The sequence below is a fragment of the Mustela lutreola genome, chromosome 5, assembly GCF_030435805.1.
Source record: "Mustela lutreola isolate mMusLut2 chromosome 5, mMusLut2.pri, whole genome shotgun sequence".
Classification (NCBI taxonomy): domain Eukaryota; kingdom Metazoa; phylum Chordata; class Mammalia; order Carnivora; family Mustelidae; genus Mustela; species Mustela lutreola.
In genome coordinates this window covers 91,966,399-91,992,903 of record NC_081294.1, presented here as the reverse complement: position 1 = coordinate 91,992,903, position 26,505 = coordinate 91,966,399, and the positions used below count along the sequence as shown (strand labels likewise).

The window sequence follows — 26,505 nt, the reverse complement described above, 5'->3', positions numbered from 1 at the left end:
TTATTTTTTTTAAAAGATTTTTATTTATTTGACAGAGAGAGAGTGATCACAATTAGAGAGAGAGGGGAAGAAGGCTCCCCGCCAAGCAGAGAGCCCCATGTGGGACTCGATCCCAGGACCCCTGAGATTATAACCTAAGCCGAAGGCAGAGGCCCAACCCAGAGCCACCCAGGCGCCCCTAGAGTTAATCTTTTCAACTAAAAGGTAAAACAGGAGAAAAAATTCCGCTGTTTGCTTGCACATACTATTGGCTAACTGATTTTCTTAAGGTGCCTTAAGTATTAAAGAGAATGCCACAGTTAAAGAATCATTAATATGTAATGCAAGAAACGTTTATTCAACAAAGCTTTACTGTAATAGACAAAGATATATGCACATACATAGACAAAGATAAGTGAGACATCGTTCCTAATTTCAAGGAGATCACAGATTTGAGTTGTAGGTTATATAGAGGTGGTATGGACAGTTGAGATGTATAGAGAAGACGCTACGTAAGTCCAGGAGAGGCAAGCACCATTTCTGTAACTACGCATGGCTAGGAAGGGAAATCAGTGAGTAGAGAGGGTGCCTCGTGAGGAAAATAGCAAATAACTAAGCTGAGTGAAGAGAATGAGGATGAAGAGGCGCCTCTACATGTAAGGACTCGTCTGAGAGTGCTGTAAGAGAGGCAAGAAAACGTGTAATGTGTATGGAAACAAGTCGACTGGTTTAGGAAACAAGAGTGGGGAAAAGGAAGATAGGGCTCAAAAGCGTGGGCAGAACACGGTGCAGAAGTCCATCAAAGACTGGCAGGGACTTTAATTCCTATTAAAGTGGTTCGCAACCCTGGCTGGACACCAAAACAACATGTGAAGTTTTTTAAGATATACGTAAGCCTGATTTCTGGCTTACAAATTTAGTAGCACAAGTTTAGTGGGGTGGCAAAAGCTACGCATTGTCCAAAGATAAAAGCAGCAGAAAAACAAGAAAATCTAGGTTAAAAGATAAGAGAGTTTGTGAAAATAAGATTGTGTAAAGACTATGAAAATAAGAGTAATTATAGGACTTCAGATAAAAGCACAAAACAGAATTTCCAGGACACAAGGAATGGTTCGTAAGGAAGAAGAGGTTGTGACAGAGAAAGGTCAGAGTTTAGGACTATGGATGAGGATCAGTTCTAAATTAGGAGGAGGTCAAGATGTAGCAAGAAAGTGGAGGGGGAACAATGTAGTTCAACTGGGCACAGTGAGAAAAAGCAACAAGAAAGCTCTCTAAAGTTGTAACTTAGCATGACAATGCACACAAGCTGAATAAGAAAGAGTTATTTTCAACAATATGGTATTTACCTTGATTACTGAATGTAATAGGGAAAGGATTCTCAAAAGCAGTTCAGAAACTACCAATAAGATGATGGCTTAATCTCATGATATTATCTGAAAAATAAAAATGCCTTTTGTGTGTAAATTTCAAGATTACTATTAGTTAACTAAGAAAAACACAGTACCTTATTAGTGACAGCCAAATATGATTCCTTCTACTAGCTCTGTTGAGTTTTTTTTAGAGGCAAAAGAGGTCAGTGAAACAATCACTTGACTGGTTCTCAGTGATCAAAATCATGCTGGAAGAGTTTACAACTTCCCAACCCAACCACTATCAAAGGGTGCCCTGCTAACACTGCATTTTGACTGAACATTTATAAAACAGTATGATGGAATATTTTCAAGAGATAACAGGTTAACTTTCCCTCTGACAATGTATTCTAAATTCTACTAAGTAGAAGTCTAAGGAACGCTGGTGCATTTAGTAGTTAGGCAAACAAAAGTTCTCGAGAAGAGTTGACCACAGGATGCAGGATGAGCTCAGGGGAGGAGGAAACAGGAGAGGGAGGGAAAGGTGAAAGCTGAGGTGGTCTACCTATCCTCAAAAAGGGGAAAAAACTGTTAGCTCTGACTTTCAGACAATTCCATTCCCACAGTGCTGTACTCTAGTGCCTCCCTGATGGAGTGCCACATTTGGCAACAGGAATACAGGAGATGTTACTCATTCAGAGGCAATATGCAAGGCATGCTCAGGATCTACTCTATTTGCATGAGACTCAGGATCTCGTTGAGTTTATCAAATAAAATGCAACCCAACCTAAAAGACATTTGCTGGTTTGATATGCTACAGCCAAAACAAAAGACTGTGATGCCAGGTTTGCTAATGTCATTTGGCCTACAAATACTTAGTTCCACCCCAAATTTAGCTCAGGTACGCTGTAGATTCTGTTTGACCTATATGAGGTACAAGTTAAAATTTAACCTATATAAGGTACAAGTTAAAATTTAAAACTCTTGCTAGTCATACAAATATTTGAGCCTATCAAAAGCTTAAGACTTGATTACAAACCAGTAAAAATTCACCTGCAGATTTCACTCAGCAAACAACAGCTTAAAAGTAAAGTACAACATGTTAAAATTTTATTTCCATTGGTTTGTAATATCGCACAAATGTTTTCAATTCTAATCTACCTCTTGAGAGAGATAATGGAAAAATAATAGTTCCTATTCTTGAGACAGCTCTAAATTTTTTTCTAAAATACATTAAGATATATTCCCACACGTGTACATAAAAGATGAAAAATAAATCAAATTCATTGCAAGTACAAATTATCCTGAAAACTGTTAAAAGAGTTCCCAAATGATATTTCTCTTGAAAAAAACTAATCAAGTAAGAGGCCTGCAAAGATCTATAAAACTGAGAAAAGAGAGAGTGACAGACAGACAGAGAGAAAACAGTTACTGTCAATGAAGTAAGGGCTATTGAAACACAGTAAAAATATACTTCTAGCAACACAATATATAAAACTGCCACGTTTCATGAGCATGCTATGAATTTATAAAACTACTCTGATGTTTATCACTTAATCTTCATAAACTTCACATTGTTATTATACATAAATCATTTCTTTGGGCTCTAAGCTCCATTCACTGCCATATGCTCAATTTCAAGAATAGTGTTATCACATAGTGAGCATTCAATAATTATACAAAAAACTTAAAATAATACTTAAATGCAGTAAATACTCAATGTTACTCACAAAATAATTAGCATCTTTGTGAATTATCATTAACCTTCTCCCTGAAATTGATCTCTCTCAATGGGTATTCTTCAAGATAATTTCTCTAGCTCTTCTTTATAGTATATATATAATATATATTATATAATCATATATAATAATACATGTATATATACACACACACATATAACTGCAAACTACATTTAACTGTAAAAGTAAAGCAAATATATAAATTAATAAACCACCTGTTTCCTAGCCATGCTAATCATGAGAACATGACAAACTATACTTAATCTAAAGATCTAATTCCAATTCCAGTGACTTGTGGTAGCTAAGCTGTGTTTTAAGCTGGCACTTCCCTCTTAAACATGTAGTTCCCGTACATTGTATGGTTTCAGCAAAATGGTATGTGGAGTTTCTCAGAACATTTCAGAAGCTACAGAAATTTTAGAAATCAAAACCATAAAGAATGGATCAGGCTAGGAGTCAAGAAAGCTCAGTTCTAATTTTACTTTCTAGAATCTGTAACTCTTGAGTAAGAGGCAACTTCTCTGTCACTTGGTTTCCTCATCAATATCTGATCATAAAATTGTTACAGGACTAAGTCAGATGACACTCTAAAAAAAATTCTTTAAAAAAAAAGATAATGTGGGGGGCGCCTGGGTGGCTCAGTGGGTTAAAGCCTCTGCCTTGGGCTCAGGTCGTAATCCCTGGGTCCTGGGATCGAGCCCCGCATCAGGCTCTCTGCTCAGCAGGGAGCCTGCTTCCTCCTCTCCCTCTCTCTTGCCCTGCCTTTCTGCCTACTTGTGATTTCTGTCTGTCAAATAAATAAATAAAATCTTAAAAAAAAAAAAAAAAAGATAATGTGGAGCACCTGGGTGGCTCAGTGGGTTAAAGCCTCTGCCTTCGGCTCAGGTCCTGATCCCAGGGTCCTGGGATTGAGCCCCTCATCAGGCTCTCTGCTCAGCGGGGAGCCTGCTTCCCTTCCTCTCTCTCTGCCTGCCTCTCCGCCTATTTGTGATCTCTCTCTGTCAAATAAATACACAAAATCTTAAAAAAAAAAAAAGATAATGTTATGCAGATAAGATATTAATATTACTACTTCAAAGTCATGTAAAGCGATCATGTCTGGATAGACCATTATTTTTGCTAATGCTCTACCAGCACAGGAAAATGATAAGTTAGTGTAGTTTTGTTTTGTTTTTAAAGATTTATTAATTTATTTTAGAGAGAGAGCACATGCTCACAAGTGGGAAAGGGGAACAAAGGGAGAGGGAGAAAGAATCTCAAGCAGACTTCATGTTGAGCGCGGAGCCCAGCACGGGGCTTGATCCCATAACCCCCAAATCATGACGTGAGCCAAAAACCAAGAGCTGGACGATTAACCAACTGAGTCACCCAGGTGCCCCAAAGTTAGTTAGTTTTAATAATGTTCAAGCTTATCTATAGTGACATTACCAACTAAAGCATCTAGTAAGTATATATGAAATTAGATTATTATGTCTAGAAGCAGATCACTAATATATTTCTGGGGCTTAAACTGAGAAATATTTAACATGAAAGTGTGATCAGAAATACCTCATTAACACAGCCTTTCTTACTGTATCAAACGTTTCATTAAGAATGCCTTCTCAGTCAGTACCACCAAGTTGCCAGAAAGCGTAATATGCTCAAAAACTTAAATCTGGAAAAGTACAACTTCACACGTCACAAAACAGAAATTATAAGCAACTTAAAATGTTAATGTATTAGCTTAATTATTTATGGAAGAAGTCACAAAATTATTGTTCTAGTCCTGGAGCACAGTGGATAGAGAGAGACCTAGGAATGAGATGAAATAAAATGAATGCACTGGACTTTCCATTAGTTCCCCCCAAACAGGTAGTATAGACAGGAGCTGGATGAAAAAGGGCTAGATCAGAAGTCTGGACAGCTAAAGAGCTTTCCTGGATGGAAATTTCACCCTTATTTAAAGCAAACTATGAGAATGCTCAGAAATCCATGCAACGTCACCTGGCACATTCGACGTAATGTTAATCATCCACTGTTCAGAATTACAATCACTGCTGCTATCCTCTGCAAAGCAGCTACTGAAATGCAGACACCACATTTTAGGGACCACTTGAAGACAACAATGGCAGTAAGTAAATCTAACTTTTAATTATGTAATTGAGAAACCAAGCAGTCATACTTTTTCTTCCTTGTAAGTGAACAGTTTCACTTTAAAATGAAAAGCCCTATGACACTAGATTGGTTTTCATTTTAAATAATAGTTAATAGTCATCTACCAGCAAACATTTTTCCCTTTGAAATTACAACCAGGACACACCTAGATAGTTCTCAAAAAATTTCTCATGTTAAAGACAACACAGTATAAGAATGATGATACAATTACTGAAAAAATACATTATTTATACTGGTAACCCTGAAGATACAAGGAAACTAATATCGCTACTGAAAAGTTATAGAAAATTATCATGGTATTCATAATTAGACCTATTCAAGGCTAAGATAAATAATCCCAGCATTAACCATAAATGCTGAGGTATCATCAGTATTAGACTAATGCTCTAAGTCTAAGGCACTGGAAATCTTAGTAGAGATGATATAAATCTATATCAAAAAGCTACTGTGATGACTAATTTCAAATAAAATCAACCCCTGGAAAAAATAATGGTTGTTCTGTAAAATAATATTGCCTATGATTAGAACAATAATGATAAAACAACCAGCTCTCAAATAATACTTAAAATCACAAAAATGAAACAAGAAACCTGAAGTGTCATTTCTGAAACCATGCTCATACACTGTTCCTTTATGTAGTATTTCACTTGCCCTCAAAACCCAGTTAGGATTAGAATTAGTACTATGTGCTGTTACAGAGGATTCTCTAGAGGATGAAAAATAGATCTGAGTAGATGAATTTGCTAAGGGTCAATCAAGCAGAATGACATGAATAAAGTGTGCATAAAAGCTGAGGAATGAATAAAAGCAGAATACCTATTACTCATTTACAAGTTTAGACTCTTATGAAGGAAGATGTTATAGTTTCCATAACACCAATTATATATTCAGTGCTTTAAAAAGTGGAGACAAGGAAGGAGAAGACAAACTGTTAGGCTATACTGAAAGGCTATCATCACTCCAGCGAAAATGCCAGATAGAATGGATTAAACTCTAACAGGGTTTAAAAGAAGGCTGTTATACACAACTAATGAATCACTGAACACTACATCAAAAACTAATGATGTACTATATGCTGGCTAACTGAACATAAAAAAAAAAAAGTTAAAAAAAATTTTTTTAATTTAAAAAATTCAGAAAAATAAAATAAAAGGAGGCTGTCAGGGCCGCGCAGGATCAGCTCCACCCTGAGGACAATTGGAGCCCCCTGTGAGTTAGTGCGGCATAATTCAAGGAGGGAATGTCATGAGCAGACCAAAATAACGATCACCGGGAATTACTAGGCATTCAGCGGTATCCCATGGCCATCATATATACAGATTTCTTTACTCTGTTTTTGAGGGATATTACTGTTGTTCTCAAGGGCAAATGACAAAAAGAAAGCACAATGCAATCAGTAACAGTGAGGCCAGGGGACCAGAGAGATTCCATGAGGAAACAGGAAAAAGTTGACTTATGTAGCTATTTTATATTCATGTGTCAAAGTAAACATTTAAAAGTTCAAGATTACAAAGAATTTTAAAGGCAGAAAATTTTAGAGGTTTCTAATTGTTTTTGTTTCTATTTAGCAGTTAACTTAAAGGAATTTTTATAAAGGCCTATGATTGTCTCAGAAAAAAATTCATTATGAAAATTCATGAGTTAACAGGGAATGAAGCAATTTCAGTAAATCTCCTCAAAACTGAAAAGTAAGCATTACAACTTAATTGAGTTTTGAGAGTCATATGTTTTCTGTAAGTGAAAGAGTAAACCCTTTGCTCTGATAAGACAAAAAAAGCTATTTGAGATTAAGAGTTTAACTCTACTTCCTGTACTAGGACTACTAGGAACATAATTTATCTGTTTTAGAAGTACACTCCAAATTTCAAAGCTCAGCTTACATTAATTCTACAACAGGGGAAAGATACATGGATGAATTGACCAACAGACATTTTCAAACTTAAAGAATATAATAATAAATGGTTCTTTCAAATTTTAAAAGTTACTTTTTAACTTACCATCTTTTTTCTCTTATCCTGTTCTGTGGGTGGTTCTTCATCTTCTGTAACCTTTGGTTCTTCAAGATGAGACATTAACATACAGCTACATTAAAAAAAAGAAGTTTTAAGTAAATAAAAAATGTCACTAACATGCTAAAACAAACCCTGAAAACCACTGGAACATTAATGCTTTTATGTACTACAATGTGAGAAAAAGCTAGATAAGTTGATCATTTTAAGACTTACTTACAAAAATATACCTCATTTTTTAGAAAAAAAGGCCATATCGAACTATTTTAGATCACTTGAGAATTTAAGGAAGCAGTTGTAAAGAATTTATAGATATGTGATTTTTAAGCCATACATCACTTGACAAAGCAAGGTATACCCTTTACATTTTTCTAAAAGATGATACTTACAGATATTTAATTAAAATTAACACTTCTGTTACCACCAATCTTCATATGTCTGTAGATTATTATACATGCTTCATAACAATAGCAATAATTTAAATAATAACATCATTAAAACAACATTAATTATGCAATACTGTGCTCTGTGCTCCAAATGGGGAACTTGTCCCTAGAGCACTTGTACCCACAGGACAGTTATAAATCATTTTATTTAGATTATCTGCACCACCGCTTTTCACCATTAACAGAGATAATAGAAATACAGTTTCCTATTCAGTCAATAGTTTCTCTCTTCCAGGGAGACAAGAAATAAATATTGCCTAGTGAATCCAGTTGATGGAGTAAACCTCACTGCTTCCTAATTCAGAACAGCAGAATTCAGTAATTTATGAGTCAAAGGTTCCTAACCAATAAACTGTGGCAAAGAAAGTTTGGTTTCTCTTATGTTTTGTAGCAAGTACAGAAGAAACTTAACTCCTGACTGAGCTGTGTAAATAACTTTTAATTCAAGGTTAAAGACAAGTGCTGACACCAGAAACTTGATTAGGATCCACTCTTGCAGAGGATAGGCGCATCCCTTCCCCTATTCCCCACCATTAAAAAAAAAATCAACTTTTAGAACAACTACTTGGGACCCAGTCAGTGCATACCAGCGCACTCAAATAGTTAGAACCTTAAACTGCGATCAGAAACAGCAAGAGCTTAATTCCTAACCTGCCACATGGTCTTAACCTCTTGAAGTTGCAATGCTTTCATCTACCACGATACAATAGAATGACACAGTACAACTAGCTCGCCAAGGGACTCGGCACAAAGTGAGAAATTCTATTATTATCTCAGCCCAAATCTAGAAAACAACCTAACTCCCACTTTATATTTTAAACTGAAGAGTAAGGAGTTCCTTCATATTAGCCATTTTATGCCTGCTGCAGATCTGAATTCTAACTGCAGTGAATCTGATCTTCAGGAAAGTATGCTTCATGTTGCATGAAATTCCTTCACCACATTCCTCAATCTGTTAACTTACTTGAAGAGTAAAAACTAATTGTTCTCCTTTCCCTAAACGATTTATCAGATAAATAATGGAGTATATTCTTAATATGAATACACATTAACACATACAATTTTTTTCCAGAGACCAAAAATTATTGAGAGGGCAGAACATTTATCCTTTGCAATTCTGCAAACTGCATTCACTTGGGTCTCTGGAAGGTGTAAATTGAGAGGGGAAAAAAAATGAATTTGAAAAACCTAAAGATGAAATTCTCTCCTGCAGCTAAATTTCCAATTAAAAGTCAAATCTTATTTTTTTGACAAATATTAAAGATAGGGAATCATATTTTACATAAAAGGCATGGTGGGAATTAACAGATTTCTAATAAGCTAAAATATATAGGCAATGAATGTAATAATGATAATAATAATAATTTTTTTAAAAAGTCTAAAATAGGGACAACTAATATGTGAACCTGGGCAGCCACATACCTTTCACATCCTATACTTACTCACTAAATAGATCCAGGCACTTCACCCAGCTAAATCAGCATCCTTCCTAACAAGAAACTCTAAACAATGAAACAACCAACACTGTTAACATGCAACATTAAAGTATTTCTAAAGAAGGGTCATCTGTACACCAATATTCATAGCAGCACAGTAGCCAAACTGGCATAAAGTCTAAAGAAAGAACAAAGATGTCCTTCAACAGACAAATGGATAAGGAAGATATGGACCATATATATAATGGAATGTTGGGCCTCCATCAGAAAGGATGAATACCCAACTTTTGTATCAACATGGATGGGAATGGGAAGAGATTATGCTGAGTGAAATACGTTAAGCAGAGACAGTCAATTATCATATGATTTTGCTTACTTGTGGAGCATAAGGAATAACACGGAGGACATTGGGAGATGGAGAGGAGAAGGGAGTTGGGGGAAATTGGAGGGGGAGACAAACCATGAGAGACTGTGGACTCTGAGAAACAAACGGAGGGTTTTGGAGGGGAGAGGAATGGAGGGTTGGGTGAGTCTGGTAATGGGTATTAAGGAGGGCACGTATTGCATGGAGCACTGGGTGTGGTGCATAAACAATGAATTTTGGAACACTGAAAAAATTAAATCAAATTTTATAAATTATTTCTAACTTAAAAGGAACATCCAATAAAACCTTTCATTTAATCTAAACAAACTCACTTTGGAATGTCACAATAAAACTAGAACTGAGAGCAATATTCAACTGATCTGCAGTGGGCACTTTGGTTGATTATGTAACCATTCTCCTTCTTAAAATAACCCTGAATTTCTCTATTATCTTCCTTTTCCATGCCTCTATATGCATCCATGTTCCCATTCGCTTCAGTAAAAGCTGATTCCAACCCCTAGTGACAGTGGCTTGACAGGCATCATGGCAATCTTATTCTGCCTTTTTTTTTTTAGATTTTATTTATTTATTTGACAGAGAGAGAGACAGAGAGAAAGGGAACACAAGCAGGGAGAATGGGAGAGAGAGAAGCAGGCTTCCCACTGAGCAGAGAGCTGGACAAGGGACTGGATCCCAGAACCCTGGGATCATGACCTGAGCCCAAGGGACTTAACTCCTGAGCCACCCAGGCGCCCCTAACCATGACTGCTTTCAACAGAGCACATTTAAGAAATTCTAGCCACTTATACATGACATCAGTCTTCAGGTGATGATTTTTTTGATGTGACTCAAAAGCAAAGGCAACAAAAGCAAAAATATACATGTGGAACTCCACATCAAACTAAACGCAAAACTCAGAGAGCAGACTAGTGGTTGCAAGAGTTAGAAGAGTTGTGGCAGGTGGACAAAATGGGTACGTAAAAGGGGTCAAACGATGGTAAAGTAGGTAAGTCATGGAGATACAATATATAGCACAGTAACCATAGTTAATAACACTGTACTGCATATATAAAAGGTACTTAGAGAATTAACTTTAAAAATCCTCATTACAAGAAAAAAAATTATTAACTACGTATGGTGATGGATGTTAACTAGACTTAACTGCGGTAATCATTTAATAATAAACACAAATACTGAATCATTAATTGTACACCTAAAACTAACACAATGTTACACGTCAATTACACTTCAACTAAAAAAAAAAAAAAAAAAAAAAAAAAAATCCAGATTCTTAAACTCTGAAAATAGAACTCTTCTTTCTTCGAAATGGATTCATTTTATATACCATTCTTAAGAAATACCAGTATCAAGTCCAGTAACAGTCAACTGTTAACTAACTACCCATTTACCTTGGAAGATAAACTTTTCTACTATGTAAAAAATGGTACCATCTTAAGAGCAAATAAAAACCCACCTCCAATTTCCTCACATAAAATGTTACATTTAGTTTTTAAATGCCTATGAGAATACAGTATGAAGACATATTAAAGCATAAAAAACAGATACAGGTTGCTAGGTATAGCACCATTATCTTACAAAATTTATGTATGTCATGTCCACTAAACTATAAATACTTGTCAACTCTCTAGCCACACCCACCTGTCATCATTTCCTACCTGCCAATTCTTCCTCCACAATCTATCTCAAATTCATATCAACAGTAGTATGATAGCTACCTGAAGGGCTTCTCCATCTCCCAGACAGCACATCCTCAATTTTTAAAGGGCACACGAATCATCCAGTGTTCCTGTTTACAATGCAGATTCTACTGCTCTAGCCCCAAAGATTCTGATATAATGGGTCTGGACTGGGGAAGGGAAATGTGCATTCCCAGGTTGTTTCAGTGGTCTAAGCCCACTCAGTGTGAGCCTTTCCATCCCTCCCTGTCGTCCTCTACAATAGACCCAAGTGACTCTTCTGACATATAATTCTTTTCTTCTTACTTCAACTTTGAAACTGTGAAATGAACCTCCACTGACTATACAAGCTAGTCCAAAACCCTTTTCAGGTTACTTTACTAGTTGGCTCTAATCCACCTCATATTCTCAGAAGGTGTTCAGTTTCCCCAAAACCCTTCTTCTTCTGTAGCTGGTATTGCTCCACTGGTCCCCATTTCCCCTTCTAGGCAGTGGACTCCTTCAGGACAGAGCCTCAGCTGCTTCTTCACAAGGCACAATGTCCGGCATAAACAAGTCTGAAGAAAGAGATGATCTGTCAACCAGGTTTCATTATTGTGGCTAAATATATCAACTTGACTGAACTGCAGGATACAAGGATTATTGGTTAATATTATCCTGAGTGTTTCTAGATGAGATTAACATGTGAATTTGTACAGTGAGCACAACAGACTGCCCTCCCCAATGTGGGTGAGTCTTAATCAGTGGAAGCCTGAAGAGAATAAAAGGTCTAGTTAAAAGAGAATTCACACTCTCTGCCTGTCTTTTAGTTTGAACATCAGTCTTCTCTGGCTTTATGATTCAGACTAGAACTTACACTACTGGCTCTCCTGCTTTTAGGCCTTTGGACTTGAACTGAAACTATACTCTAGTTTGCCAACTGGAGATCTTGGGACTTCTGAGACTCACTAATTGTATGAGTCAATTTTTTATAATAAATCTATTTACATTTATATAAATATAAATATAGATATCTCTCCTATTGGCTCTGTCTATATGGAAAACCCTGACTAATATGCTACTTAATAGAGGTAAAAACAAAAAAACAGGGTTTTCTTCCTTTGCTCTAATTTATTCTATACTTAAAATAAAAAAGGAATTCAATAGAACTAAAAATATTAACTCTCTTTGAATAAACTGTTCCAATAAACAGGAAGGGGAAGCTGAAGGATAAGGTAGCTACATAATATTTATGTTTCTCATGCGCCCTTTTCTGAAAGTCAATTTATACCCTACAGTCTGATGGACTATAATTTTTAGAACTCTATGTAGTTAAAAAAAAAAAAAGAGAAAGAGAGAGAACTCTATGTGCTGCACAAATTACAGAATAGGAAGATTATCACAGATCAGTCTAACTTCTCTTAGAAAACCTAGAAAAGCCAGGAAAATAATTTCTCCACTGTATTTTCATATGCCAAATACCATCCCAGGGTAAAAAGCAGTGACCAAATAATTCTGGGGAGGGGAACAATGGTTTTACGTCCTAGCTACCCAAGTACCATGGCCCTCAAGTCTAGGCCTTTGTAGTCTGGATCCCAATAATGGTCTCCTAGTCAGTCTGCTTTCCTTATGCCCAACACTTTCCCCTTCCAAACCAAAACTTTCTTCCTTGCTGAGCTTGGCATCATGAGTCAGAACACCATCGTTCTAGTCTTGACTCCTGTACTTATCTGCTGTGTCACTGCACTTTTCTCAGCCTCTGTATCCTAATCTTGAAAATAATGAACCTACACTCATTTCTCAACTTTATTTCTAACAACTTCCTGACTCTCATCCCTTCCACTTATACCATACTACACTTATGTCCATTTCCTATATTCTAAGCCCTATCCCTTCGCGAAGACTCTAACACACAGTGCCTTTTTCTTCACTATTAGAGCACAAGCTAGAATTCTACTGTTTCGTGTGCTTTGTTCAACACATATGTAAGTGCCTTTACTCATTCCTAGTGTTTTCATTGTGCTATTAGACACATCTGTCTCCTAAATTATATACTCCAAAGAGGCCGAGGAACATTTGATTGTATCCTAAACATTTCACAGTTATAAACTTTGTCACATATTATGGATAAATATACAATATTCATAGTCGTAAGATTCTATCATGACCTGAGCCAAAGACAGACACTTAACTAACTGAGCCACCCGGGTGCCCCCAACAATGTCATTTTAACCATTCTCTTTTAAGACTGGTCAAGTACCACATGACTCTAATATGTAAAGGTGCCAGGGATGCTTCTATCAAGCAAATACAAATAGAAGATGTTTACCAATCCTCTTTTCCTCATAACTTGCCTAACAGGCAGGGGAACTTTGTTAACTGAAAAAAAGAACATATTCAAAACATCTTTTAAAAGGCTCTTACAGGGGTGCCTTCGTGGCTCAGTCATTAAGGGTCTGCCTTCGGCACAAGTCATGATCCCAGAGTCCTGGGATAGAGCCCCACACTGGGCTCCCTGCTCAGTGGGAGGCCTGCTTCCTCCTCTCCTGCCCCCCTGCCGCCCCAACCCCTGCCCCCCATCCCCTCTTGTGTCCCACTCCCCGAGTTTGTGTTTCCTCTCTTGCTGTCTCTGTCAAATAAATAAAATCTCTTTTTTAAAAGGCATTTATATGCTAACATAAAAGCCTAATGTCAAATCATAAAATTATTATTAAAGTTGAAGTCCAATTTGTCATTTCACTTTAACAATCAAGATCAAGCTAATTAGAGGCAAAAAAAACCCCAAATTTTCTTTATAGAAGACAAAATTTAAAAAAGACACCATGTATATATGGTAGTAGTGAACAAAAATCATGCAGGACATAATTAATTACACACACACACACACACCCCCCCCCGACACACACTCCACCCCTAATCAAGGGCAATCAATTAAATGATCCACCTACTCTTTGTAAGTTCCTGTTTCGGGATCTTCTGTCATGACATCATGTAGGCCCTCCACTGAGATATTTATAATCCCACAGAATTTATCTTGGATGACACTAAAATAAAAGAAAAGCAAAACAGGTTTAGCTGGAGTATTTTAACAGGTAATCCTTTTTTTTTTCTTTTTGAATTACCCCCTGAAACATGAAGAGAAATTTTACTTCTAAGATACAAAGAAAACTTTCAAAATATGTTTCTCATAGCAGAAATTTTACCTTTGCATGTAATATTAAAATTTTCTCTTTCACTAGAGTATTAGTGTTTAAATACTAAAAGGCAGATCTGAAAGGAAAAATAAGTTTAATATTCTTTAACTTATTACAATAGACCTGAGATGGTTTTATAGCTAAAAAGTTAAAGATACAAAAATGTTGAGGATTAAAAATCTCTACTCTTCTGGGGCACCTGGATGGCTCAGTAGTTGGGCGGCTGCCTTCGGCTCAGGTCATGATCCCAGGGTCCTGGGATTGAGCCCCATGTTGGGCTCCCTGCTTGTCTCCCTCCCATTCTCCCTGCTTGTGTTCCCTCTCTCGCTATGTCTCTGTCAAATAAATAAATCTTTTTTTTTTTTTTTAATTTTTTAAAGGTTATTTATTTATTTATTTATTTATTTATTTGACAGAGATCACAAGTAGGCAAAGAGGCAGGCAGAGAGAGAGGAGGAAGCACGCTCCCTGTTAAGCAGAGAGCCCGACACGGGCTTGATCCCGGGACCCTGGGATCATGACCTAAGCTGAAGGCAGAGGCTTTAACCCACTGAGCCACCTAGGCGCCCCTTAAATAAATAAAATCTTAAAACAAAACAACAACAAAAACAAGGAAAAAACTCTACTCTTCTGAAGATAATGCCTAGAAAAAAAAGACAAGTCACAGACTAGGATAAAATATTTATAAAACATGTGAGAAAGCACCTGAATCCAGAACAAATAAAGAACTCTAAAAGCTGAAGAAGAGAACTCTGCAGTTCTTTCTGCCCATGGGTCCTGTCGCCGTGCTTTAACAAAACTACCCTATTTGCACCAAAACAAAAACAAAAACAAAAACTACTCAATTTAAAAACTGGCAAAGATTTCAAGACACTTCACTGAATAAGCTATAAAGGTGTTATAGGAGTACCTGAAAATATGTTCAACATAACATAGTCATCAAAGACATGCAAATTAAAACCACAGTAACATTTTAATTAAAAGTTAAATTAAGAAGACAATACCAATTGCTTACAAAGATGAAAAACAATAGGACTTCTCATATATGGCTGTTAAGAATTCTTTAAAAAGGCATTTCCATTTTAGAAACTATATCAGCAGTTTTTATAAAATTAACACACTCCACAAAACTTAGCAATCCCATTCCCATATATTTACCCAAGACCAAAACAAGTACCCTCAGATCTGTAAGTTCTTATGGTAGATTTATTCATAGTAATTCAAAACTGCCAATGACCCAAATGTCTATCAACTAGTGAATGGCTAGACAAACTGTCAGATACTTACTCAACGAAATGGTTGTCAGCAATAAGGAGGAACTAAAGATACATACAACAACTTGGGTAAATCTCAAAAACATTACGCTAAGGGAAATAAAACGGACTCAAAATGCTACGTACCATTTATGTGACTTTCTGGAAAGGGAATATTATTTGTTCAGTGGTTGCTAAAGAAAGGGACATTAAGAGAACTTTTGGGGGTGACAGGAGTGTTTTATACTATGGTGTTTATACACTGTGTACATCTGTGAAAACTTAATGCTTAAGGAGTTTTACTACATGTAACTGTACAATAACGAATCTTTTAAAAAGTGAAAGTACTTAACCATCCACTGAAACACTAAATTATTCTATTTGAATTTAAAACTAGCTGAATAAATTTTAAATAACTAAATAAATCTAGAAGGTCCAGGGACCTTCTAGAATCATTCCTACAAGAGAAATACCATGTTTCTCATTCTGCATTAACACAGATGATTACTTTTTTAAATGTTCAGTAAAGAAGTACCAAGTTACTGTATTTTGGGTCATGTTCCCACCTTTGTAAAGTCAAACGTTTTGTCTGTACATTCAAATGTGATCCGATTTTAGACAACTAAATTACCAGTTGGGCAAAAGAATAATTAGTTGATATTCGGATACATTTTAATGTGCATATAGTACTCTATTGCAGGAGTAAATATTTTCTAAGTCACGGTACTTCCTTTATATAAGAACTTTAAAAATCTTTGAAGAAAGACACATGCAATCTACTTTATTCATTTCAGGGAACAACACCCTAGAAGAAAATCTAGGAAACCAAAATTGGGCCTAAAGTTTCACCCACTAACTGTGTGATCCCACTGAAGTTATTTAATTCAGTTCTCCAGATGTTGGTCTCCTTGTCAGTAAAATGAAGGTTGGACTGAAGTATGATAGATATGTGGAGGGTATATAGACATTTTCACTTCCTACTGCAAAGTAATTGGCCACTAATCCATTACAGCATTCTAAGGCAGACAGATTCTGAAATTCCTTTTTAATATAGGAACATTCCAGATAGGTATCAACAACTAATCATGTTGAGCTGAAAAAGACAAAAGTCCTCCAAATTACAGCTGTTTACCAGGCCTCTTTGTCAGTACTTTTTAGGGACAACCCATGCAAGCAGCTACCTTCTCTACTAATATCACCTCCAAATATCAGCCCCTTCAGGAAAACCCGTAATTTCTTAAGAAATCAGTGGAACAGAATTCTGAGTACAGTGTATTTTCTCAAAAGACTGAATATGGATCTTCCTGACACATATCTGGCAATCTAAGTGACCATGGTCTATGAGGCGGGTGAAGGTTATTTAGGAAGGAATGCAGAAGGAGAAAAAAAGTGTATATATTTGACAACCATTTCATCTGATCATAGGTTTTACAACAAATTATCATATTGATCAATGATGATGCTACCAGCACAGGCACATGTTTCTGAGAAAAAGGTACAAAGTTCTACCTCTGCCATAATTAGAAAAATGTAATCATAAGCAACTGAATAAAGGATACAGGTGTAGAACACCGAACCTCTACAGACATGCACATTCACCACCCCGAGCCTTCAAGGTTGAGGGCAGATTTTGATAATCAAAATGCTGCATGAATAGGGTAATCTAGTGACTACACAATTCTTGCCAAAAGGCTTACCTTCACCCCCTCTCATGAATGGTGATTTTGTTAAGAGGACACTGCTGAAATCAAAACAAAGCTTGAAAACTTCTGAGAGAAAGCTAATGAGTTAAGGAACCTGAAATTTATGTAAAGCCAAGAACTAGAAATAGTCAATAACTGACAAAAAGAAGTTTTAAGAAAATTAGAATAAAGAATGGAAAATGATACTCATGGAAGCAGACTGGGACAGACCAGAGGATACAGGTCCAAACTCTGCTCGGCTTATTCACGCCCCATCCAGACTTGGAGGAGGAAATCAGTCATGTGATCAGTGGGGTTCACCTGCCCCGTTCCCTCCCCGACCTCCAGTGGGATTTCAAGTTCTACTGGCTGAGGGGCTTGGACACATGACTGTCTAGTAGGGGTAAGGGAAGTGAGGCAACCTCCATTAGTGGCAGTCACTGTTTCTCACTGGAATGTGACTCATTCTGCAGAGAAGGACAATGGAAGCAGAGATGCAGGTATGGGCGGGGGATTAAATTCCGGCAGACAGGGTAAACTGTGCTTGGGCTGGAGTACCTTATTAGATACCAGAGGGGTTGACCACAGACTTCCAAGTTTGGAAAAGGGGAAAACGACTACAGCCCAAAGTAGAAAGGTCACGGAGCAGGCTCTGAATGGGAAGATGGGAGAAGATGACTCTCAGAAAGGCCAGAAGGAGAAGGAAGGACTCAAGAGGGGAAGTGGGAGTACCCATGCCATATTCTGGGGTCAGTAAAAGAAGTCACACAGTAACTCTCTTCAAAGCATTGAAGTTCGAAAAACAGAAACAAAACAACACAAAAAGATGTACCTTAATTCCACTCATTAAGCAGTTTGGGAGAAGTACCCCCAAATAATAGGTATAACAAAAAGGCAAAAAAAAAAGCTTGTACTTCCTGGTACACACAAGACATATTTATTTAAAGTAAGAAAGAAGTTAAATTTTTTTTCTCCATTTTATTATAAAAATGCTCCCTCCAAATATGTAAATGTAACATTTAAAAAATGAAGCTTTTAGATTTTTTTTACCCACAGTATTTTTATAAAATTTTGAATATCAAATAATCACTTTAGTCACATAATTCTCTCAACCCTTGTCTTTTGCAAATTAAGAATCAATCTTGTTTTCCTATAATAATAATCTTTCTGAATTAAATGCTTTAAAATGTGATTAGACATTTAAAATGGAAACAAATCAAATGAGAACTATAAAACAGAAATGAAACAGAATGGGTTGGGAGGAGAGAAGGTACTGTACTTAATCTTGTATATATTACCTCTCTAAACAAAAGATAAGAATTAGGTGGGTTTTTTTGGTTTTTGTTTGTTTGTTTGCTTCTTTTAGAGATCAAGGAAGGCAACAGTGGGGAGCGACAGAAGGAGAATCTCAGGCAGACTCCATGCCCAAAACAGAGCTCGACATGGGACTCAATCTCATAACCCTGAGATCATAACCTGAGCCAAAATCAACAGTCGGATGGGACTCTTAACCAACTGAGCCACCAAGGTGTCCCATTGTTTTGTTTCATTTTTAAATTAAAAACAGCCCGTTTTTTCCCTTACATATGTGCTACATTTTGAGTTCTAAGTCAACACTTGATAAGCATCCTTCTCTGTGTGTTGTCTTTTAATGTCCTCTCATGCACATCAGTCAAACCTGGTATCAAATCTGGTATATAATATGGAAGAAGTGAAGGTAGCCAGGGGGAACCATTTAATTCTAACTCTCACTTGGTTCTTAACCTCTCAAACCAGTGTTCACTAGCAAGTTGAGAGTTCACATTAAGTAGGAGGCAGCAATTAGAGTCCTGAAAGGAATAGCTAAACTCCCTACTAGTCTATATACAGCTTCCATAGCACAGTGGAGAAATCAAAACTTAAGAGGTAAAAAACAAACAAACAAAACTGATTATTGATTATTCCAGACAAAACTTTACAACTTGTTATAGTCCCAAGGTCACATTTCAGAAGACTGGCTCAATGAGTATTAATAATTGATTTATTAAAAAAAATTAGTGGGACGCCTGGGTGGCTCAGTTGGTTAAGCAGCTGCCTTCGGCTCAGGTCATGATCCCGGCGTCCTGGGATCGAGTCCCACATCGGGCTCCTTGCTCCGCAGGGAGCCTGCTTCTCCCTCTGACTCTGCCTTCCACTCTGTCTGCCTGTGCTCGCTCTCGCTCGCTCTCTCTCTGACAAATAAATAAATAAAAATCTTTAAAAAAAAAAAAATTAGTGATCAGAGTGTCATATTATCCTTGCCAAACCTCCCTGGTGAATATGCCACCACAGTTACATTCATTCATTTTATTCAACATTCCATGAGTCCATAAAATGTGTTAGACATCATGGTAAACTCTGGAGATTAAAAAAATGGCTACCTCCAAGAACATGCAGTGTGAAAAGAGCAGTCTTCTCAAAAAATGTAAATGGGAAAAATGGACTGCTACATGACAAAGCATGAAAGTGGGCCACTTTCTCACACCATGTACAAGTTAAGATGAATTAAGGCCCCAAATGTGAGACCTGAAACCATAAAACCATAAAACTCCTAGAGGAGAGCAGAGGTAGTAATTTCTCTGACATTGAGGCAAAAGAAACAAAAGCAAAAATTCAAGTGAGGGACTACATCAAGAGAAAACTTCTGAAGAGTGAAGGAAACAATCAACAAAACTACAAGGCGACCTATGGAATGGGAGAAAGTATTTGCAAATAACATATCCCTTACAGAGTTAGTATCCAAAATATATAAAGAACTTACACAATTGAACACCCAAAAAAATCCAATTAAAAATGGGTAGAAGACATGCACAGATATTTCTCCAAAGACATGGCCAACAGACATGTGAAAAGATGGAAGAGACATGTGAAAACATCACTCAGTCGTCAGAAAAATGCAAATCAAAACTACAGTGAGAGGTCATTGTAAGCATGGCTGAAATCAAAAACACAAGAAACAAATGTTGGCAGGATATGGAGGAAAAAGAATCCCTGCGCACTGTTCATGGGAATGCAAACTGGTAGAGCCACTGTGGAAAACAATATGGATGCTCCTCAAAAAATTAAGATGAAATTACCATATGATCCAGTAATTCCACTACTCCTATTTAAGCGAAAGAATATGCAAACACTAATTTGAAAAGATACATGCACCCAGATGTTTACTGCAGCATAATTTACAACAGCAACATTATGGAAACAACCTAAGTGTCCATCCACGATGGACTAAAAAATTTGCAGAAAGGACAAAGAAAACAAGCAACAAATGAGTTTTTTTTTTTTCTTTTAAAGTATGATATCCTGAATAAGTACTTTTCTCCATTTAATGGATATTTCTGACATACAAAGAGGCACTTGTCTGAAGGGAGAGGATCCAGTCCCCTGAACGGAGTTAAAGAAGCACTGGCAAATTATCACTCTCTAATTCTCATCAGTGATCCCCAGAATCTTGATCATTCTACCATCACTTGAGGTCTTAGCAATCTAAGTTAACCCACCTTGCACAAAAAAATCAATCAATCCCAATTTTGATAAAAATTTATTTTCATTTTACAAGGTTAAATGGGATCCAACTGATCCTACTCACTTCATTACTGAGGGCTTCAAGGAGGCAAATGGATGCTTTCTACTCCAGTCTCTTAAATTTCATGCTTTCTCCTTAAGAATTTTCAGGGGGCGATCAAGAACTTCAACATCGAACAATCCCACCTTTCACAAGCTGCTCCTCCTTTCATGGCTTTCAGGCAATTAAGTCCTTACCTCTTAAATATAATAGCTGCTAACTCATATCTGCTTACTCCCTTCCTGCCCCTCACAATGTTCTTCCTCCTTTTTCTATTCGCCTTAATTCACACTTCCTTTACAGGCCTTCTCTGGCCACACCACTGTAACTGAGCACTCTGTCCTTGGAATTTGCAGTAGCATAAAATGTCAGCACTAGTCATTTAGCATGCAACTCATGTGCCATCTAGTTTTCTCCTAATGTTCTTTATTTGTTCATCTCTACACACCTGCTCTAAGACTCTCCGTTAACTTTAAACACAGCCCATGTCACCTGGGTGGCTCAATGGGTTAAAGCCTCTGCCTTCAGCTCAGGTCATGGTCCCAGGGTCCTGGGATAGAGTCTGGCATTGGGCTCTCTGCTCTGCGGGGAGCCTGCTTCCTCCTCTCTCTCTCTCTGCCTGCCTCTCTGCCTACTTGTGATCTCTCTCTCTTTCAAATAAATAAAATCTTTAAATACAGCCCATGTGTTATTTTTTTATGTCCCACAGGACATGATGTGACCACTCAATAAATAATCATGGGAATTAATGACCCCCAGAGCTCAAGAACTGCCCTCCCTCATTTTATTTTTGTAATATTATTTGTGCTAATCTCTTTTGGAAATTACAAGTATGGATAGTTGAATTATAGATAACATATTACAATTGATTACACTAAACATGAGGCAGAAAGTAGAGCAGAAGGTGGCTGTAATCTATTTCTGAAATATTTCAGACAACACAAGACAAGTTTAACATTGAAGATGAAAGGAGAGAATGAAGGTAAAAGCGACGGGGAAAAAGTACTGGTAACCTGAACATGTTTCTTCTTTTTCTTTGTCACAAACACTTTTCCTTTTCTTATTGCACATACTTGGTAGATATATTAATGTATTCACATAGATACAAGTTACAAACTACGAAAGAAGATTAAGCTTTTATAAACATGTGTTTGTTTGGTTATTCAAGTGTGTTATAAGTGATGTTACACATATATAAACATTAAATAGATGAGGGCTTGAAATTCTATACTAAATATTATTTGACCTTTTAAACAATTCCACATAGTTTTCAGTAAACTTCTTTTTTTCTGTTAAATTCACATGAGTAAAACTATAGTTCTTAATCTTCCTTTATTATTTTCTGAAGCTATGGCATCTTAAGGCATTTTCTGGGTATATAAAAGTATCTGTAGACTGAGTTGCAGAAATTTCATGCAGAGGGATTCTGAAAACGAAATACTAAAGAAAAAAAATCAATCCATCTTTGTTTATTGAATCAATTTAAAAACTATGCTGGCTTAAGATATTTCTATCCTTTTGTGTAATTATGAACCTAACCACAAGGGTTCAGAAAACAAACCACCCTTGAAAAGAAGAATAAAACTTTTAGTTCCCAAAGGCATAAATAAATGACATTTCTAATATTCATTTGGTCAGCCCAAACAATAAATATTACATTGAATATGAACAGGACTCTAGTTTCTAACTGTCCAATTTTTATTAGCATTTTTATAGTGAGCATTTTATAGTTCTACTTTTCAGAGAAATGATCTATTCACCAAAGACCATGTACTTTATACTTTCTAAGTGATGGATTGATCTATTTGTATCATATCTTCATCCCCTTGGACCTGGGAAGAAAACAGGCATGCAGAAACACAAAATTTTCAATTACTTTTTCTGAACAGTTCTCTAATCAAAAATTGATGATTTAACAGTTTTTCATAGGAAGTCCAAGAAATAAATAAATAGCATTTTTCTCTAACCTAACCAGACCACAACTACACTATTCATACCTCACATACAAATGATTAATATTTGAAGTCACTCTTGCATTCTTGTATCTTAAATATAGTAGGTCACTAAAGTTAGGGTAATTTAAGAAAATAATAAGATTTAAGCATTAAAAACCACAACAAATAAAATATTCCCTTAATGACACTTCTCTACTTATACTGTTTAATAGGATTAGTAAGCAATAAACAATAAACGGCAGTTTATTTAAAGAAAAGGGCAAAATAAGAAAGACCTGACTAAACAGTCTTATTCCAGACTTTCTACCACACCAGAGGCCACAAAAGTGGTGACATTTACACTAAGATTAGTTTTTTTCCCCTCTAGATATTTTCCGGGATTTAGCTAGCTGCAAATACTTTTGTCACGTAGATGGAAACATATATTCTTTCTATACAGTAATTCTCTACATGGTCATGGAAAAGAGTATTAATAAATCTAGTTCCCTTGAAAAATAGTGGCAAGGAAATAGGATAAAAAATTGTTAGTGGAAATTCACTAAGTTGTTTTAAAATGAAAGTTGGATTTTTAAAATTCCAACAATAATCTTCAAAAAGGCTTTTTAGAGGCACCTCGGTGGCTCAGTGGGTTGAGCCTCTGCCTTTGGCTTTGGTCGTGATCTCAGGGTCCTGGGATTGAGCCCCATGTCCCGCTCTCTGCTCAGCCAGGAGTGTGCCACCCCTCTGTCTCTCTGCCTGCCTCTCTGCCTATTTGTGATCTCTGTCAAATGAGTAAATAAAATATTTTTTAAAAATAAAAAATAAATAAAAAGTCTTTATATTATCAACTATTCCCTCCATTAATTTTTGGAGTGCACATACACAAGCAAAACAAAGCAACCCGTAATCTTTAAGATAGTAAGAAAAACTCTACCAATCCATTTATGATGCCATGAGAAGAAACTGCCACCTTCTGAGACTTTCAAAAGCAAAGACTACACTTTAAGAACAATACCCAATGATAAAACTAAGTTTCCATCAAAAGATGACAAATGACTGATAGAGCATTATGTGGGAAAAACATTATGCTGAAAATCACAGCAATACTTGTTTTGAATGCTTACAGGAATCATTTGATAGAGTGGTTCTTGATTTTTAAAAAGGAATATAAGAGAACTTTATAGAGATTTCATAATAATGAGGGTGGGCATCTGACCTTACCATTTGTAAATGCTTGGTATTGTTGCTGATAAAACTATACAATAAATAAATACAAGATAATCATGAATATGGGACAGGACAAACAAAAAAGCCAACTCTGCTGTCACTAAAGTCATATGAAAAGATATTCATGGATTGGAGTTACATTCCTAGAGTATGGTTATATGTTGCACAGCCAGACCAAAATAAAAAGAACGTGCACTGGAAAAGTGTTACATGATCAAAAGAGGACTTTGGTAACAAAGGCAAGTAAAGGTATGCGATCCTTATCGTGAGGACATGGGTTATGTTCTTGTGAGACCAGTTTGCTAGGAAGGCCTAGCATTAAAGCTGTTTTTCAGAACCTTGTAAAAGGTTCCCTAGCCTTTTTCCTCCCATTTTGTGACCCTTAAAAACAAATATGGCATATTTTACGGTTATTGTTTTAATGGAGATAAGATAATTGAGTAAAAATGCTTGCTGACTCAAGACACAGGTAAGAGAAGTGTGTAACCCTGGCACTTTATGTAGGAGAAAGTCCAAGAACTCCATTGAGAGTACAAAGTTGAGAAAAGTGGAGAACAAAGAGGTAGCCAAAGATCTTCTTTCCCTGCTACAGTGAATTTATACAATTCCCTCACTCTCAAACAATGTCCATCCTTATCGTGCCCCAACATTGTCTTTGGCTAACAACAGTGGCAAGCCCCTCACCTCCAAAAGCCCACGAGGCATCTTACCCAGGCTCCACCACTCCATCACCTGGGACATTCCTGATTTCCTGCTTTCTCTTGTTGAGGTGTCTCTTCTTAACAATCAAGTCCTCAAGGACAATCTGACATCAAACATCTCTATTCCAATGCTAGAAGGGAACTGGGAGTAAGTTCCCAATTATCCCAGAAGTGAGATACATATTTCTGAAATTCCAAACTGGAATTTTAAATGTATTAAAAAGTATACTGTTATAAATAAATGGTAGTTGAGTTCTATACCTCTCATTTGTTATGGGGAAAGGATAAAGGGGAGCTTTTTTTTTTTTTTTTTTTTTTTTTTTTAAGATTTTATTTATTTATTTGAGAGAGAGACAGTGAGAGAGAGCATGAGTGAGGAGAAGGTCAGAGAGCGAAGCAGACTCCCCATGGAGCTGGGAGCCTGATGTGGGACTCTATCCCAGGACTCCGGGATCATGACCTGAGCCGAAGGCAGTCGTCCAACCAACTGAGCCACCCAGGCGTCCCTAAAGGGGAGCTTTTTAGGAATGCCCTGGAACCTTACCACACTTTTACAGAAGTCAGTGGGGAAAAAAAAAAAAATGGATCGGTATATAAAACTACCAAAAAACACAACCATTTTATTCTTCTGTGCTCTCATCAGAAAACTTTACTAAACAGTAGAGAAACACAGTAATCTTGAGAAAAGTTTCTTCACCTGTATTAATTGAGAATATTACTTAGTTTAAACTTTGCTGTTTGAGGTGGTGCAGCCTAAAATGTGAAACAATCATATGCACAAATTATACTGTTAAAACTTTCTATGCATATTATCACTTCAAATCAATTTTATCTTAAGTAAGGTTTTAAATTGTGCAACTATCAAACAACAGTGTTATATGACCTAACATTTTTAAAAGGAAAAGCTGCTGACAGAAACTGGAATGAGTACTTAATAAATACCACCATATACAACTACAACAACTCCATATATAAAACAATATTAATAAGATTAAAATTTTCTAGTTGAGCCTACATCAGTTATCAATTATAAGTTATACATAAAAATTTTTAAATCTTGATAAAATTTCTAAATTTCCTTCTTCAAATTTGGGGGAGTTTTTCAGTAAGGACAAGATAAATACTTTGTTTATGGTTATTTCCTAACTCCAAATAACCACCTAGGCTGCTTCTAACATCTTCAAGAGAGTGTGGTCTAGGTGGTAGAGAAGGGAGACATGGAAGAGTTTTCACCTTTCATTTTAAGTATCTCTGTATTCTCTGAATTCCTTTTTTCAAAGAGCATGTACTTTCAGTAATTAAATAAAAAACGTAACTGGAGTTGTGTGGATACAACAATAGAAGTGTATTATTAAAAACATTTTCAAGGTGAAACAAATACCACATATCTTTCCCCAATGAAATAAGTAATTTATGTAAGAACAGATTTATTTAAATGTATTCAGGTTACTCCTATCATCACAACCAAGGACAAAGCTTTAAACCAGACAGGGAAAAGAACAATGAAAACTCTTGTAGGGGTGGTGGGGTGGTGGGGGAGCGGGGAGGGTGGAGAGATGTGGCTTTAATTTCTCTGAAATTTCTAGTATAATCTCAAAGCCATGATCCCCAGACCAGCACTATCAGCAAACTTACCCACACACACACTCAACAGGCCCCGCTCCAGACCTACTGAATAAAGAATTCTGGGAGGAGTGGGGGGCAACAATCTGTATTTTAACAACCCAGGTGATTCTGGGTTTGAGAAGCACCACCTTAAGGTATATGGGACAACACAATCAT

At 36.5% G+C, this 26,505-nt stretch overlaps 1 protein-coding gene across 2 annotated transcripts in view; it reads right to left on the bottom strand.

Annotated features, from left to right (window-relative positions):
* IPO11 (importin 11) overlaps window positions 1-26,505 on the bottom strand; it is a 210,303-nt gene that overhangs the window by 28,613 nt on the left and 155,185 nt on the right. For both annotated transcript variants that reach the window (XM_059175079.1, XM_059175080.1), the window contains 2 exons: window positions 14,101-14,196; window positions 7,219-7,303 (listed from right to left, as the gene is read on the bottom strand). In XM_059175079.1, the coding sequence (XP_059031062.1) occupies window positions 7,219-7,303; window positions 14,101-14,196 (181 nt within the window). The remainder of the gene's footprint in view (window positions 1-7,218; window positions 7,304-14,100; window positions 14,197-26,505) is intronic.